This window comes from Ornithorhynchus anatinus, chromosome 4 (genome assembly GCF_004115215.2).
Source record: "Ornithorhynchus anatinus isolate Pmale09 chromosome 4, mOrnAna1.pri.v4, whole genome shotgun sequence".
In the NCBI taxonomy this organism is placed as follows: domain Eukaryota; kingdom Metazoa; phylum Chordata; class Mammalia; order Monotremata; family Ornithorhynchidae; genus Ornithorhynchus; species Ornithorhynchus anatinus.
In genome coordinates, this window is record NC_041731.1 from 28,109,768 (window position 1) to 28,126,797 (window position 17,030).

The 17,030-nt window shown below is 43.3% G+C and overlaps 1 protein-coding gene across 3 annotated transcripts in view; it reads right to left on the reverse strand.

The window, feature by feature from the left end:
* Positions 1–17,030, reverse strand: part of ASTN2 (astrotactin 2) — an 869,558-nt gene that overhangs the window by 418,812 nt on the left and 433,716 nt on the right. For all 3 annotated transcript variants that reach the window (XM_029062728.2, XM_029062730.2, XM_029062729.2), the window contains one exon: positions 4,840–4,990. In XM_029062728.2, coding sequence (XP_028918561.1) covers positions 4,840–4,990 — 151 coding nt within the window. The remainder of the gene's footprint in view (positions 1–4,839; positions 4,991–17,030) is intronic.

The following is a 17,030-nucleotide window of genomic DNA, read 5'->3' on the forward strand; positions in this document are numbered from 1 at the left end:
GCAATCCAAAAAACCACCTTCTCCTATTACCATTAGAAAGAACTTGCCTTAGTTTACCCAGTTCAGCTTTCTTCTACCTGAGAGAAAATCAAGCAAGGATTAGGACCTCAGAACTTGGTCCTGAAAATCTATCTTTTCAACTCTAATATCAGCTCCTCCACTTGTCTGCTGTGTGAGACTTTGGGCAAATCACTTCACTTCTCAGTGGCTCAGTTACCTCATCTGTAATATTGGTATTAAGACTGTAAGCCCCAAGTGGGACAATGACTGTGTCCAACTTTATTATCTTGTGCCTATTCCAACACTTACTATAGTGTCTGACAAATAGTAAGCACTTAACAAATACCATTTTTTTTAAAAAAAGCATAACTCTCTGTCCTGCCTTTTCTTGACCCTGGAAGTCATTAGACTGACTGGGGGAGCTGAAGAAATTCAATTTCCAGCACTTCTTGCAGGATAAATTAATACCTTGAATGTGTACAGCAATTGTGTTTTTCCTAAATGCTCTGACACTACAAGTTCCACTTTATTCTTACAAGACTCCTGTGAGGCAGGAACTAAAATTCCATTTGATAGATGAGATAACTGAAATGAGAGGTCTCATGACTTACCTGAGGCTCTGTCAGTCCTAGGACTAGAAACCAGGCCTCCACTCAGACGACTTAACTCCAAGTAATCTAAGCACTGGAATACCCCATTTCTAATTGCCTCATGTAAAATGGTTGGCCTTAATGTTAATTTTCATGCCTCACCATTTAAGGTAAAATGGCCTAGTGAAAGAACATAGGACTGGGAGTCAGAAGACTTGGGTTCTTAGTCCAGATCCATCATTTGAATGCTGTTTGACCTTGGTCAAATCACATCTCTCTGCCTCAATTTCCTCTGCTCTAAGTGGGAATAAAATACCAGTTCTCCTTTCTAATTGGACTGTGAGCCCTTTGTGGGACAGGGACTGTATCTAATAATAATAATAATGATAATAATAATGGTACTTGTTCAGCAGTTACTATGTGCCAGGCATTGTACTAAGTGCTACAGTAGATACAAGTTAATCAGGTTGGACACAATCCCTGTCCCACAAGGGGCTCACACTCTTAATCCACAATTTTACAGATGAGGTAATTTAGGAACAGAGAACTGAAGTGACTTGCCCAAGGTCACAGAGCAGACATGTGGTGGAGCTGAGAGTAGAACCAGGTCCTTCTGACTCCCAGTCCCGTGCTCCATCCACTAAGCCTCGCTGATCTGATTAAATATATTCCAGAGTTCAACACAGGGATTGACATATAGGAAGTGCTAAACAAATATATTTTTCATTATTATTACTATTATTTTTCCTTTAAAATATTTCTTCTATCCTCTTTGTTTACAACCTTTCTACTTAAGTTTAATATAAAGGCAGCTGATAGTGCTCCCTGCTGGTGTCCATCCTCCACTCACATCCTGCCAAGGGAAGGGGTGCTATGACAAGCATTGCTTGGATGCTGATGGTTCCACCTCATTACATATCCTCCTTATCTGTGATACTGTTTTGCAAATTGATGTTGAGGAGCACAGACAGGTGGTCCTGATGTAACCAATCTCTAATCCAGATGTGATGTCTGAGGTAAATCCAGATCTCACTATCACATAAAAGCCTGCACACTCCAGTTGCTCTATAAATTCCACTGTAAAATTGAAATCTGCTGTCCTATTGGCACAGATCTGCCATCTGTCCATTTCCCAAAGGACAAGCCAGCCTCCTTTATCTGATTCTTTCTTTTTATGCCATCCCTTGCATGATTAGACAGTGTGCACTCTTGGTAGCCAAGTGGGGGGACAACATTCATCTCTGTTGCTGATTAAGATTTTTGCTTGTATGTCAGATTTTCAGGGACAGGTTACCACATAACTTCAGGCTTATTTGGTCTAATTGTCAGCCTGTAGTACTTTATTGATTCTGAAAGTGGTTTATAATCACCTGCAGGCCCTCTTGTACGTGTGTGTATATGTATTTCCATTGCACATTCTTTAGGGTATGCTTAATAATTCAAGGACTTCAGAAAATGCCAGATTTGTTGCATCTTCAAGTACGAATACATAAATACAGGCTGACTATAAGGACCTTACATTCTGCTCTGCTTTAGTCCTTTGCTGGTGGGGAAATGGTCATACAAGGTTCTTCCGCATCTGACAGCCAGATGGATCATCATGGAAAACAAATGCAATTATTATTATAATCATTTAAGTGCTTACTATGCGTCAAGCACTGTTCTAAGCACTAGGGTAGATAAAAGATAATCAGGGTGGACACAGACCCTGTCTCACATGGGGCTCACAGTTTTCTGTATCTATTGCAAAGATCAGGTCTCTTGGCACACGCAAACACACACACCCACACACTCTCTTTCTCTGGCTCTGTCCAACTCTTCGATTCTTCTGAGGTGGCAATTCTCAGGAGAGGGGTGAATCGGGATAGGAGAAGGAAAATTGGGGTTGGGAGTCCCTTTCAGGACATTAACTAGGTTTTCTTGTTCTTCTCAAACTGAGTTCAAGACTGAGGGCCTAAAGTCTTTGATATTGGGAAGCCGCTGAAGGACCTAAAATCCTTTGTCTCACTACTGGTTAAAAACAGTCTTTTGAGAATCCTGCTGGGTTCGACAAGACAAAATTGCTGTCCTGCTGCCTTCTTAAGCAGTTATTTATACTACAGATCTTCCTGCCAGCAGAACAGGAGATCAGGTAACCTCTTGAGAGTTAAAGCTGACTTCGGCCTCCTCACTCACCAAGTATCCGAAGTCCTCAGACCCAAATGGGATTTATTGTACCTCTGGGGAAGAAACACCTTGGAAGTGTCTTTGGCAGTAGGCCAGGAGGATGTAGAGAGGAATTGGAGGGCAACAGGGAAGTAGTGTGGCCCACTGGAAAGCAATAGTCCTCAGAATCCAAGGACCTTTGTTCTAATCTCAGCTCTGCCACTTGTCTGCTATGTCTTTGGGCAAGTAGCTACACTTCTTTGGGCCTCAGTACCTCTTCTGTAAAATGGGGATGAAATTCTCCTCCCTCCAACCTAGACTGTGATCTTTATGTGGGACAAGGATTGTAACCAACTTAATTATCTTGTTTCTACTCCAGTGCTTAGTACAGTGCCTAGCACAGAGTAAGCATTTAACAAGTACAAGAAAAAATGGTAAGAACTAGGGACAAGAAGGGGGGAATATAAGCAAGAACCAAAGGAAGAAAAAAAGTAAAACAAAGAAAAATTGAGATGGAGAAAGACATATTAGACTGTGTGGTCTTGCAAACAAATATGGCACCAGGACCTCTTTCAGAAGTGGAAATGAGGGACCTGAGTGAAGAGGAATGTGGAGAAGATTTACCTACAGCACCCAGAAGCCAAAGGGGATGTACTGTTTCTAAACAGGGTTTGGGAACAGTAGAGATTCCTTAGATTTTACTTCACAGAAAAATAGCATGACCTAGTGAAATGAATGTGGGACTGCGATTTAGGGGACCTGGACTCTGCCACTTGCTTTCTGTGCAAGCTTGGGCAAGTTAACTTATCTGTCCCTCAGTTTCCTCATCTGTAAAATGGATATTAAGTACTTATTGTGCCAATTAATGCACAATTAAATTCCTATTTAATCCCCATTAAATGTATCCCCCTTTGACTGTGAGCCCCATGTGGGACAGACAGTGTGTCTGACCTGATTATCTTGTATCTACCTCATGGCTTAGTAGAGTGCTTGGCACATGCTAATTGCTTAATAACAAAACTATTGCTATTAATATCCTGCACTTTTCATTTGCAGAGGTACATGGGGATTGAGAAGTCCAGGTGAAGTTCTTGATCTCTCCTCTTGGTGCCTGGAGTGGGTCTGCTGGAAGCCAAGCCATTTTTCTCTCCCAAGAAAGGCCTCACCATATGGTGAGCAATCCTTTATAGCCCATTGTTAGACTTCAAACATCAATGGGAGAAGTTTTTATGGAATTGGAGGAGGGTTGCAAATTTCTACTAGTTTCCCCTCTACTGATGTTTTCTGTCATCAGAATCGAACCCCTGAGTGTGGGTGTGTGAATATCAACCCATTTTTAAGATGTATACTGGAAGTCTCAATTTCTCTCAGGAACTGATGTCAATAACTCAGTGGGATGTGTTTAAACTTCACTTTTGGGGTCTGTTTTGCAAGAACAGGGTTTTTTATTTTCATCTGAGATATAATTACAGCCATATCATATAACTATGTCCATCTAACAGGATGGGGTAAGAAAAAGACCGAAATCCTTCGAGGGAGAGGGGCAAGATTGAAGAAGGGAACTATAGGAGATCAATCATGAAGCCCAGGAAGGGGCAGGTGAAAGAAAGGAAGCAAAGTTAAAAGACCTGCAGAAGAAAGTGACGGAATTCATTGGTCCGTCAGATCCACTCAGGATACTCATACTGATTATGTCACTTCAATCCATCCAATAATTTCCCTTTCCCTTAATATGCTTCATAATGCCCATGTCCCTTATATTTACTAATCATGGGTAATCTGTATTAGGGGTCATGCATATACATGTTTTCATGCATTTGCTCTGCTTCCCCTAATAAATCACAAGCTCCTTGAGGGCAAGCAAACCATCTTCAATTTCCTTTGAACTCCCCAGAGAGTAATGATCACAGCGAGCCTCGATAAATGTTGGCTGCATATCATGTCTCAAGAATGCTACAGCACTGCCCAGTGCGTTCTAGGGGCCGAACCCTTGAAGCCGACTGATTTTCCCATATTGTGCACATTCTCCCACCCAGGATCCCAGCCTCATAGACTGCTTATTGGTGAAGAATCCCCTGGTCCTCACAGACTGGGACAGACATACCACACATCCAGAGGAGTCCACCTTGCGGTCCGCCACACACTTGAAGTTGCGCGTGCAGCCTCCATTGTTGCGCGAACAGTCCCGAACGGGCCCAAATGAGGCTAGCAGATCATTGATGGTTTCAAAGTAAGTGGACAGCATAGCTTCTTCCCTTGGAGAGAAAGGGACTAGTTAAAATCCCAGCAGATGGACAGCTTGACCCCATCACTGCCCCCGAATGCCACCCCAGTCAGATCCACTCTGATGGCTTCAATTATCATCTCTATGCAGATGATTCCTAAATTGACATCTCCAGTCCTGACCTCCCTCTTTTCTGGAAATCTCACCTTTCCTCCTGCTTTCAAGACATATCTACTTGGGTGTCTTAGAGACATCTCAAATTAAACATGTTCAAAACCAAACTCCTATCTTCCCAGACAAACTCTGTCCTCCCCCGTCTTTCCCAACTCTGTAGGCAACACCACTCTCCTCCCTACCTCACAAGCCCAAAACCTTGGCTTTGTCCTTCGGCTCATTTCTCATTCCACCCACATATTCAATCTGCTACCAAATCCTGTTGGTTCTACCTTCACAACATTGCTAAAAATCTGACCTTTCCTCTCCAAACTGCTACCATGTTTTTAATCCAATGATTTATCCTATCCAGCCTGGACTATTGCATCTGCCTCTTCACTGACCTTCTGGCCTCCTGTCTCTCCCACTCTAATCCATACTTCACTCTCCTGCAAGAAACATTTTTCAACAAAAATGTCCAGTTCATGTCTCCCCACTCCTCAAGAACCTCCAGTGACTACCCATCCACATCTGCATCACACAGAAATTACTTACCATTAGCTTTAAAGCATTCAATCAGCTTGCCCCATACTACCTCAATTTACTAATCTATTACAGCCTAACCCAACCACTCCACTCTTCTAGAGAGAGTTTACCCCTATCTCATCTGCCTCGCCGCCTAACCCCTTCCCACATCCTCCCCCTAGCCTCAAACTCCCTCTCCCTCCACATACACCAGACCACCACTCTCCACCCACATATACCAGACCACTACTCTCCACCCTCATACACCAGACCACCACTCTCCACCTTCAAAGCATTACTAAGGTCTCATCTCCTCCAAGAGATGAGCCCTCTTCCAATTAAGCCCTCTTTTCCCCTTCTCTCTCTCCCTTCTGAATCATCTATGCACTTCAGTCTGTGACCCTTGGACACTTGACATTTACCCCACCCCAAACCACACAGCACTTTTATACATCTCTTTAAATTATACATTATCAATTACTTCATCATTCAGACTAGATGACTATAATCTCATTACTGGAAGGGAATGTGTCTACTAATTCTGTTCGTACTGTACTCTCCTAAGCACGTTGTACAGTGCTCTGCACTTAGTAAACACTCAATAAATACAATTGATTGATTTATCTACCCCTTCCGACCAGGGTCTTTGGGACTTAACTTCTAAATGTTTTTGGCCAGAGGATGAGAGACAAAGGATATTGAATCAGACCTACAAAGCTCATACACCCTGCCTTTGGGGCCTCATGTCCGCTGGGGTTAGCTAATGGGGACAGGACAGAAAGAAGTAGCTCTCTCAAAAATCCAGATCACAAAGAAGTCCTGTCACTGGTGAAACATGGAGAAGGATTTGAGAGTCCTGGTGAGCCATTAAGTGTATTAAAATATTAACATCCTCGGCTGGAGAATGAGAGAGTAAAAGCGAAGAAGCACTAAATGTCACCTTTCAGCAGAACAGGGTGACAGCTCTGTCTGTACAAACAGAGAGGCTGTTAATTTCCAAAAGGATTGATTCTGCATAAACATTTGTTTCAGTTGGGGAATATTACTTAAATAGGAAGACCTGACAAGAGGAGATCTTACTAAGTAGGGAAGAGGGACTGTCAGACAAGGGGTGAAACATGGTCAGTAGGGATGGCATTTCTTTGGTTCAGAATCAGGACTTTCCAGCCTGGGAGGGCAGACTGGCTATTCCTGTAAGTGGGGGTCTCATTTTTTTATGGTGTTTTTTAAGAACTTACTATATGTCAAGCACTGATTTACACAGTGAGTAGGTAGAACTTAATCAGGTAGGACAAAGTCCCTGTCCCACATGGGATTCACTGTCAAAGTAGGAGAGAGAACAGATACTGAATCCACATTTTGCTGCTGAGAAATCAGGCCCGGAGATATTGAATGATTTGCCTAAGTTCACACAGCAGGCAAGTGATGGAGCTAGGATTAGAACCCACGTCTTCTGACTCCCAGACCCAAGCTCTTTCCACTAGGCCATGCTCTTTCCTGTCTGTTGAGGTTTAGAGTTCAGTTTGTGGAGCAAAGTGAAAACCTGAAATATTGGAGGCCAGGAGCTCTATGAGATAAGCCATGAGATCAACACTGTTCCTTCCTCAGGCATCAAGTTTCTTGATGAATGGGCACTTACACCCACCCTTCCCACCTTTCCCAAATGACAGTCAAACAGTATGACTTGGAAGGGTTTTCAAATGTCATTACTGGATCTAAACTAAACAAAGTGTGAAACACCTTAGAACAGAGATATGCACATGGTGAAAATCAGTCAATCAATAAATGGTATTTGTTGAGGACTTACTGTGTGCTGAGGACTGTACAAAGTGTTTTGGAGAATACAACAGAGTTGGAAGACATGTTCCCAGCCCACAGTAATAATAATAATGTTGGTATTTATTAAGCACTTACTATGTGCAGAGCACTGTTCTAAGCACTGGGGTAGATACAGGGTAATCAGGTTGTCCCACGTGAGGCTCACAGTTAATCCCCATTTTACAGATGAGGTAACTCAGGCACAGAGAAGGTAAGTGACTTGCCCACAGTCACACAGCTGCCAAGTGGCAGAGATGGAATTCAAACCCATGGCTTCTGACTCCCAAGCCCGTGCTCTTTCCATTGAGCCACGTGAGAAGCTTACAGACGAGAAGGGGAGACAGACATTAAAATAAATTATGGATCAGCATATAATGTTGTGGGGCTGGAGGTGAGGTGACTATCAAATGTTTGAAGGGTACTAATAGGTGATACAGAAAGGGGAAAGAGAATATAATCCAGACTATAAGCACCTTGAGGGAAGGGATTCTGTCTTCTAACTTGATTGTACCCTGTCAAGCAATTAGTAAGTGCATTGCATAAAGCAGTAGCTCAATAAAAAGTACTCACTGACTGCTGATTATGATGATGTTGACAATAATGATGATGGCGTATACTTTTAAAAATGGAATTTGTACCAACTGGAGGTTTAGTCTTTTCCTTCTGCACACACTACCATTCCTTGCTTTGCTCATCTACTCAGTTCTCCTCCCCCCCTGTAGCTCAGGGCCTAGTCCCTTCTGTTGGCCACCCAACAGTTCCAACATGGGACTCACCCCCCCCACCCCCCCACACACACCCACACACAGACCCCAACTATCTAACTTTGGACCAGTACAACTACCTGAATAGAGAATTCAGTACTGAGGCCATTCATACCTCTTCACCTAAATTTCACTTAGGATCTGCCACTGCCCCTCCTGGCTTAGGGAATCCCATGAGCAGGACTCTGCAAAGGCCTTCAGGATTTTTCACTTGAACTGAAGCATCCACCAAGTCTTTTCTTCCTCTAAGCTAAACTGAGCCTGAATACAGGAGGGACACAATGATCAAAGATGAATGTGTCCTTTTACTGTACTCCTTTGATCCCTAAAATCCTCCCCTGGATGAAAGTGTCAGGGGCAAACTCTGATATTCTCACCACCCCCTCATCCCACTCCCCATCAATGTGATAATAACAGACAGGCACCCACCCCTCCCATTAGGAGTCGGTTTCATTATCGGTTCAGAGAGACCTCCCCTGTCTGGGTGAGGTTTAAACCAAATGTCTCCTTCTTCCACCTAATTTTAGGATGCATCTACATTGCCCAGGTCCCATTTGCTCATGTCAATCTGAACTGCATGTAGGAGTAACATTAGGAATAGAGACTGGTAACAGATGCTGACAAGTCCTCTTGTTAATAATCGCCCTGAAAGGTCGATGTCACTCAAGAAGAGGTGTTAGCACAAGATTTTAGACGGAGATGCCAAGCAATTTGATGAGACATGTCTCCCTCTGAATGTTGAGTAGAAGCTCAAGGATGGGGAGGGAGGGTCTGGACTCTGAAGTAGCAGGGATAGCAATGGCAGAGGCTGCTCTTTTCTCAGTAGTACCTCTCAACACTCTCAGGTTTGGGGATTCATTGATTCAACACTTTCCGGAGTCCCAGATGTAGTAATTAAAGTATTTGTTAAGCACTTACTGTGTGTCAAGCAGTGTTCTAAGCACTGGGGTAGATACAAGTTAGTCAGGTTGGACATAGTTCCTGCCCCACATGGGGCTCGCACTCTTAATCCCCATATGATAGATGAGGTAATTGAAGGAAAGAGAAGCGAACTCACTTGCCCCAAATCACACAACAGACAAGTGGTGGAGACAGGATTAGAAGCCACATCCTTCTGATTCCCAGGCCCATGCTCTGTCCATTAGGCCATGCTGCTTCCAACTGGCCTTTTCTCTCAGGACCTCTACTCCTGCAGTTCATGTTTTACCTGTCAAAGTGAATTCTGCCCCAACTATCTACCTGCTCCCCAGAGTCCCAGGGTTCTTATCTTGATCTCATTACAAAGGTGGATTCTTCTTATCTTTCTGCTTTTAATCCGAGAAGCAGCATGGCCTAGTGGCAAGAGCCCGGGTTTAGGAGTCAGAGGTGGTGGGTTATAATCCCACCTCTGCCACTTGTCTGTGTGACCTTGGGCAAGCCACTTAACTTCTCTGTGCCTCAGTTACCTCATCTGTAAAATGGGGATTGAGACTGTGAGCCCAACATGGGACAGCCTGATCACCTTCTATCTGCCCCAGTGCTTAGAACAGTGCTTGGCACATAGTAAGCACTTATCAAATACCATAATTAATATACATACTTTCTCCAGTCTACCAGTCCAGTTTCTGACTCAAAGTTTACAGTTTGGCTCCATTTTGTAAATAGCGCACCCTCTGGAATCTCAGACAGTATGCTCGTTGTCAGAAAGAAATGTGTCTGTTATATTTTTATATTGTACTTTCCCAAAAGCTTAGTACAGTGCTGCATACACAGGAAGAGTTCAATAAATATTACTGACTGCCTAATAAACTGAGCTTTGGGTAGGCCAGGTACTGCATCCAATCTGATTATTTTATATCAACTTTACTTGGCTAGTGCTTTGTACACAGTAATTGGTTAATACTGGGGAAGCAGCGTGGCTCAGTGGAAAGAGCCTGGGCTTCGGAATCAGAGGTCACGGGTTCGACTCCCGGCTCTGCCACTTGTCAGCTGTGTGACTGTGGGCAAGTCATTTAACTTCTCTGTGCCTCAGTTACCTCATCTGTAAAATGGGGATTAACTGTGAGCCTCATATGGCACAACCTGATTACCCTGTATCTACCTCAGCGCTTAGAACAGTGCTCTACACATAGTAAGCACTTAACAAATACCAACATCATTATTATCATTATTATTATTATTAATAAATGACAACACTATTATTATTCAAATGTAATATCTTTACAGGCCATAACTATGCTGAACCTCTATCCTGAGGGCCTAGAAACAATGAATATTTGTTAACTGGCTGTACCTCACAAGCATCCACTGAGCACTTCTAATGTGCAAAATGCTGTATTAGGCACTAAGACAATTCCTTTTTGGGTTCTCTTCTATCATTCTGATCAATGCTAGTCCTTTAGTTGTAGATAATAATAATAATGATGGTATTCATTACGTGCTTACTATGTGACAGACACTGTACTAAGCGCTGGGGTGGATACAAGCAAAATGGGTTGGACGCAGTCCCTGTCCCATGTGGGGCTCACAGTCTCAATCCCCATTTTACAGATGAGGTAATTGAGGCACAGAGAAGTTGAGTAACTTGCCCAAGGACACACAGCAGACACATGACAGAGCCAGGTTTCGACCCATGACCTTCTGGCTCCCAGGCCCGTGCTCTATCCACTACACCATGAGTGACATTCCTATTGGTGTTCAGAGTCACCCTAAATCAGAGGACTGATTCAACATGCTCACTACCCTGATACCACAGAGAGCCATTCTTTGTGTGTGTTAGTCAAGACTGAAAGCCACTATAAAAATATGAAATTAATATACCATTTGGAGGAGGGCAAAACTCCAGTCAACAAGCTACACTACCATCTCAAAGAAGTTGTTGCCTTCACTTCAGCTACAGCATTTACCACCAATTAAAAATCAACTCCCTTTTTCAGGACTCCATCTCCAGGAGTATAATTGACCTCCTGGGGAAAAGAATTCCTCAGGAATTTGCAGGGTGGTTAGTATCTCTGACCCCAAAGAGGAAGTGGGGAAGCAGCATGGTTTAGCTGATAGAGCATGCACCTGGGAGTCAGAAGGTCCTGGGTTCTAATCCCGGTTCTGCCACTTGTCTGCTGTGTGACCTTGGGCAAGTTACTTAACTTTTCTATGCCTCAGTTACCTCATCTGTAAAAAGGGGATGAAAACTGGGAGGCCAATTTGTGGGACAGGGACTGTGTCCAGCCCAATTACCTTGTATCTAGTCCAGCACTTAGTACAGTGCCTGGTACATAGTAAGCGCTTAACAAATGCCACAGTTATCATTATTCAGTGTCACAAAGAGGAGGGAATCTATCAGGAGAACAGCCCAATCGGCCTACCATTTCTGGTCCTTTTCTTCATCCCTTCTTCCCCAAGCCCTCCCCCCTCTCAAATCTCATCATTAAGAAGAAAAAAAAATCCAATGATAAATGTAGCTGGAAGTTACTTATTTGTGAAATAGTCACATGAACCCATACTTGAGTCCCCTACAGCTCTCTTCTCAGAGAAGAGCTCATTGTGACAATCTCCTTTTTGGAGCACCACTGTCTCTGGAGCAAATCTGGGGAACAGATTACTTTCTCCATGTTCTGGATCAGTCCTCTCCACTGTTATGCAGCTCTTCAGATTCCTCCTTTTGCCAGTGTGTTCAGATGCAGCAGTGTAGTGGCTCTTGCCTCATTCTAACCCTTGGCAAGGTAGTTCAGAAGCTCTTATTCTGGGAATTGTTCCTGCTGTAACGTTTTAAGGGGAGGCTCTGAATATTGAGAGAGTGAGACTGGCTTTTGATACAATTCCAACTCTTCTATCCCAGCCACATGGCTGGGAAAAATTAGGACTCACACACCCATCAATTAATTTTACTCTCTTCCCTTTCCTCTACCTTGTCTGAAGAGCCACACTCTCTTCAAAGGGGTGAAAGAGAAGGACCTCTCCGTAACCTCTACCCTGTGCCTTATGACTCCCATGGAAATAGAGCAGATGCTATCTGGCTTTGTCACTGGCTCCTCCTGCCATCTGGATGGAGAGGATTTTTTGAGGCACAAACCTTTAACAAAGTAGCTCTTCTGTCAGGGTGACCAGATTTTCAAAACTCTATGACCCATCCATCTGGCTAATTGCAGAACTCTGTAGTGCCATATGCTCATTGAGGCATTTTGGAAGGCCAGAGGCCCAGTTGCTCAAGCACCAAATAAAGATGAACTCTGGGTTCTGGAATCTGGGCTCTGGGAAAACCTCATCTGTAAAAGAGAATGCCTTCTGCTGGTGGAAAGGGGAAGTCTTGAGATCTCTACTGCTCTCTTGATTGATTTAATAATGCCAGCACTTCTCTCTACATCTACCCAACTAGGGTTGGTTTGATATTCAATATTCATTTCTGAGAAGCTACAACAGAGAACCATTTGTACCTCCCTACCATGCATTGTTCTCTCAGAATCAAAAGTTTTTTTTAAAACATTTTCTCAGTTTCTTGGCTACACCATGCAATAACTCAAGAGATCTCCAACTGCTTCTCAAAATCCAACCCATCCACCTGTGTCTATGACACCATCTGTTTGCACCTTATCAAAATTCTTGCCCCCTTTCTTTTTCCCTCCCTCACTGTCATATTCAACTGTTCACTCTCCAACAGCTTCTTTCCCACTGCTTTTAAACATGCTCATGTATCACTACTCCTAAAATAATAATTAAAAAAAACTCTAGACTCCAGGGCTCCCTCCAGTTATTGCCCCATCTACCCATTACCATTCCTTTCCAAATTCCTTGAGTGAGTTGTTTACACCAGCTGCCTCCACTTCCTCTCCTCCAATTTTCTCCTTGACCCCCTGCAGTTTGGCTTCACTCCATGAAAACTGCCCTAAAGTCACCAGTTAACTCCTTGCCAAATCCAACAACCTGTACTCCATCCTTATCCTCCTCAACCTCTCAGCTGGTTTTGGCACTGTGGACCAACCTCTTCTCCTGGAAACATTATGTAACTTTGGCTTCACTGATATTCTCCTCTTCTGGTTCTCCTAACTCTGATGCCACTCCTTCTCAATCTCTTTCACCTGTTCCTCCTCTGTCTCACACCCTCGAAGAGTGGGAGTCCTTCAAGGTTCAGTTTTGGGTCTTTTTCTATTTTCCAACTACAACCACTCCCTCGGAGAACTCATTCACACCCATGGCTTCAACTATCATCTCTATATTAATGATTCCCAAAACTCCATCTTCAGTCCTGACCCCTCCGCTTCTCTCCAGTCTCACAATTCTTCCTGCTGTCAGGACAGGAATTCCCACTTTGCAGATGAGGGAACTGAGACACAGAGAAGTTAAGTGACTTTCCCAGGGTCACATAGCAGGCAGTTGGAGGAGTTGAGACTTAAACCCAGGTCCATGCTCTTTCTACTAGGCTACACTGCTTCTCAAATTAAAATAATGTCTCATTAAAATCATAACTCCTCCAAGAGGACTTCCCCAACTAAACCCTTATTTCCCCTACTCTCTCTCCCTTCTGAGTCACTCTTGCACTTGGATTTGTACCCTTTAAGCATATGCTATTCACCCCACCTCAGCCCTGCAGCACCTATGTACATATATATATATACGTTATTTTAATGTAAACTCCTGGTGGACAGGGAAGGTGTCTACTAACTCTGTTGTCTTATAAAAAGCCCAAATATTTAGAATAGGGCTTTGTCCCTAGTAAATGCTCAATAAATACCATTTACCTATTGATTGATAATGATAATAATAATTTCCGTATGACAAGCACTTTGCTAAGTGCTGGAGTAAATACAATACAATTATATCAGACTTTCTCCATCCCACACAGGGCTCACAGTCTAAGAGAGAGGGCGCACAGGTAATTAATCCCTGTTTCACAGTTGAGGAAATTGCTGAACTAAAGAAGCAGTATGGTGTCATAGAAAGAGCACAGAAATGGGAATCAGGAGACCTAGCTTCTAGTTCCAGCTCCAACATGGGCCAGTTGTATGACCTCAGGCAGGTCAATTAACCTCTTTGGAACCCAGTTTCCTCGCCTATAAAATGGGAATAAAATAGATCATGAGCACCGTGTAGCACACAGAATGTGTCTAATCTCATAAACTTCTATCTACCCAAGCACATAGCACACAGTGCTTTATAAGAAATTCCATAATAATATTATTTTATTATTATTCATTGTTAAATACTCAGACAGGATGCTTCTCTATCATTATCTCTTCCAAAGGTCATGAACCCATTGCTAATGCTAGTGAGGGGAGGCTGTGTCCAGGCAGATACCCCCAGGGACAGTGGAAAAATCCCACTGCATTTTTCTTTCATCCTTTGTTCACTTATGATTCAACAACCTTATGATTCAACAATGCTATGGTCTTCATAGGTTTCTATCTACTGAATTTTGTTGCTGCTCTAGCAACTCCATTGTTCACTAGTGTTTTGATTCTTCAAAGGAAATAGGCCGAAGGTGAAATACACTGGCTCTGTATCTTCCTGGGTAAACCTCCATTTCAGAACTTACCCACTGTCCCTCTATCCCACTGACTTTTGTGAAGGTCACCAGCCACCTGGCCTCCTGCAGAGTGACAGCAAACAACTAGGGTACATGTGGAAGGTGGAAGTGAATGAAAGTGATCCGGGCGAGCAGTCATATGTGCTGTCATGGAGAGGATGGGCTGAGGGAGGCCCTGGGGCAGGAACTTTCACAAGATTCCTACAAAGAACTAACGTAACTTGCAGTTCCACACCAGATCCCTCTACCAGCTGGTTATCACACTTTGCCAATAGCTGGCACACAACTAAGTAGTAGGTGTAAATGCCATCAACATCATCTCACTGATGCCCAAGTCCTACTCTGAGAGCTGGTTTGGCAGCACATCTTCCTCTCCATCCAAACCACTACCATGTTAGCACAATCACTCAACCCATCCTGACTGAATTATTGCATCAGCATCCTTCCTGATCTCCCAACCTCCTGTCTCTCCCCACTTCAGTCCATACTTCACTCTGCTGCCTGAATTATCTTTCTACAGAAACGTTCTGGGCATGTCACCCTTCTCCTCAAAAATCTCCAGTGGCTGCCCATCAACCTCCATATCAAACAAAAACTCCTCACTATTAGCTTCAAAGGTCTCCATCACCTTGCCCCTTCTTATGTCTCCGCCCTTCTCTCTTTCTACATCCCCACCCACACACTCCACTCCTCTGGTGCTAACCTTCTCACTGTGCCTCATTCTTGCCTGTTCCACCGTCAACCTTGGCCCACATCCCTAACCCTGGCCTGGAATACCCTCCCTCCTCAAATCTGCCAATCACTCTTCCTCCCTTCCAAGCCCTACTGAAGGCTCACCTCCTCCAAGGGGCCTTCCCAGAGTAAGCCCCCATTTTCCTCAGATCCCCCTTGATTCAGGTCCCTTTTCTCTACCACCCTCTCACTGATCCACAACATTTATATATATATATGTATATATCTACAATTCTATTATTTATATTGATGCCTGTTTACTTGTTTTGATGTCTGTCTCCCCACTTCTAAACTGTAAGCCCAGTATGGCCAGGGATTGCCTCCTTTTATTGCTGAATTGTACTTTCCAAGTGCTTAGTACAGTGCTCTATACACAGTAAGCACTCAATAAATATGATTGAATGAATAAATGAACATCTGCCTGGTGCCCTGCAGATCACTCAGTTAAGGATCTCTCACCATGTTATTAGTAAAAGTCAAAGAAAATCTAAAGAATAAGGATTTCTGGATAAGAAATGTAATCTCTGATCACTAAGGTATTTAAAGGATTGGAGTCACGTGAACATTCTAGAATTTAAAATCATACTACTTATTCCTAAATGTATACCCCTCAGAGCACCTACTATAATCTTGTATGATTTCAGTGGGCACTATGTAATCTTTAAGATGATTATGAAATTTATATGTAGTTCACCGTTCTTATACCCTCACTGGACAATCCCTCTCTGCCACCCACACACAAGCATTAAGTGTTAATATCAGATGCAATCAATCATAAGGTTCTGATCCAGTTTCCTTTTACTTCCTCTACTCCAGATTTTCTTACCCACTTTCAGGTTTATTTAGTCTCAGTCCAGAGGGAGCCTTGGAAAATGGTTATGTCAATTTGGATATGTGAATTTGGAGCAGCTTGGAAAGATCCTGGGCCTGGGAATCAGAGGACCTGGGTTCTAATCTTAGCTCCAGTACTTGTTTCTTGTGTGACCTTGAGCAACTTAAATTCTGTGCCTCAGTTACCTCATCTGGATAATGAATATTAAGACTCTGAGCCTCATGTGGGATATGGGATACAAGAAGCAGTGTGGCTTAGTGGAAAGAGTCTGGGCTTGGGCATCAGAGGTCGTGGGTTCTAATCCCGGCTCTGCCACTTGTCATCTGTGTGACCTTGGGCAAGTCACTTCTCTTCTCTGTACCACAGTTACCTCATCTGTAAAATAGGGATTAAGACTGTGAGCCCCATAAGGGACAACCTGATTACCTTGAATCTACCCCAATGTTTAGAACAGTGCTTGGCACATAGTAAGCACTTAACAAATACCACTATTGTTATTATTATTATTATTATATGGACTGTTTGTCCAACCCGTTTAGCTTGTATCTACCCCATCACTTAACACAGTGTCTGGCATATAGTAAGCGCTTAACAAATATCATGAAAAAATTGGATGCATTATCTGCCTAGGCTGATTAGGAGATTTGAGCTAGGATCTTGTTCCAATTCACTTGGCATCATACCACTTCCAACCACCTTTCTGAACTAGTTTTGATTCTTTATAGAGTTTAACAGATTTACCTTCATTCTC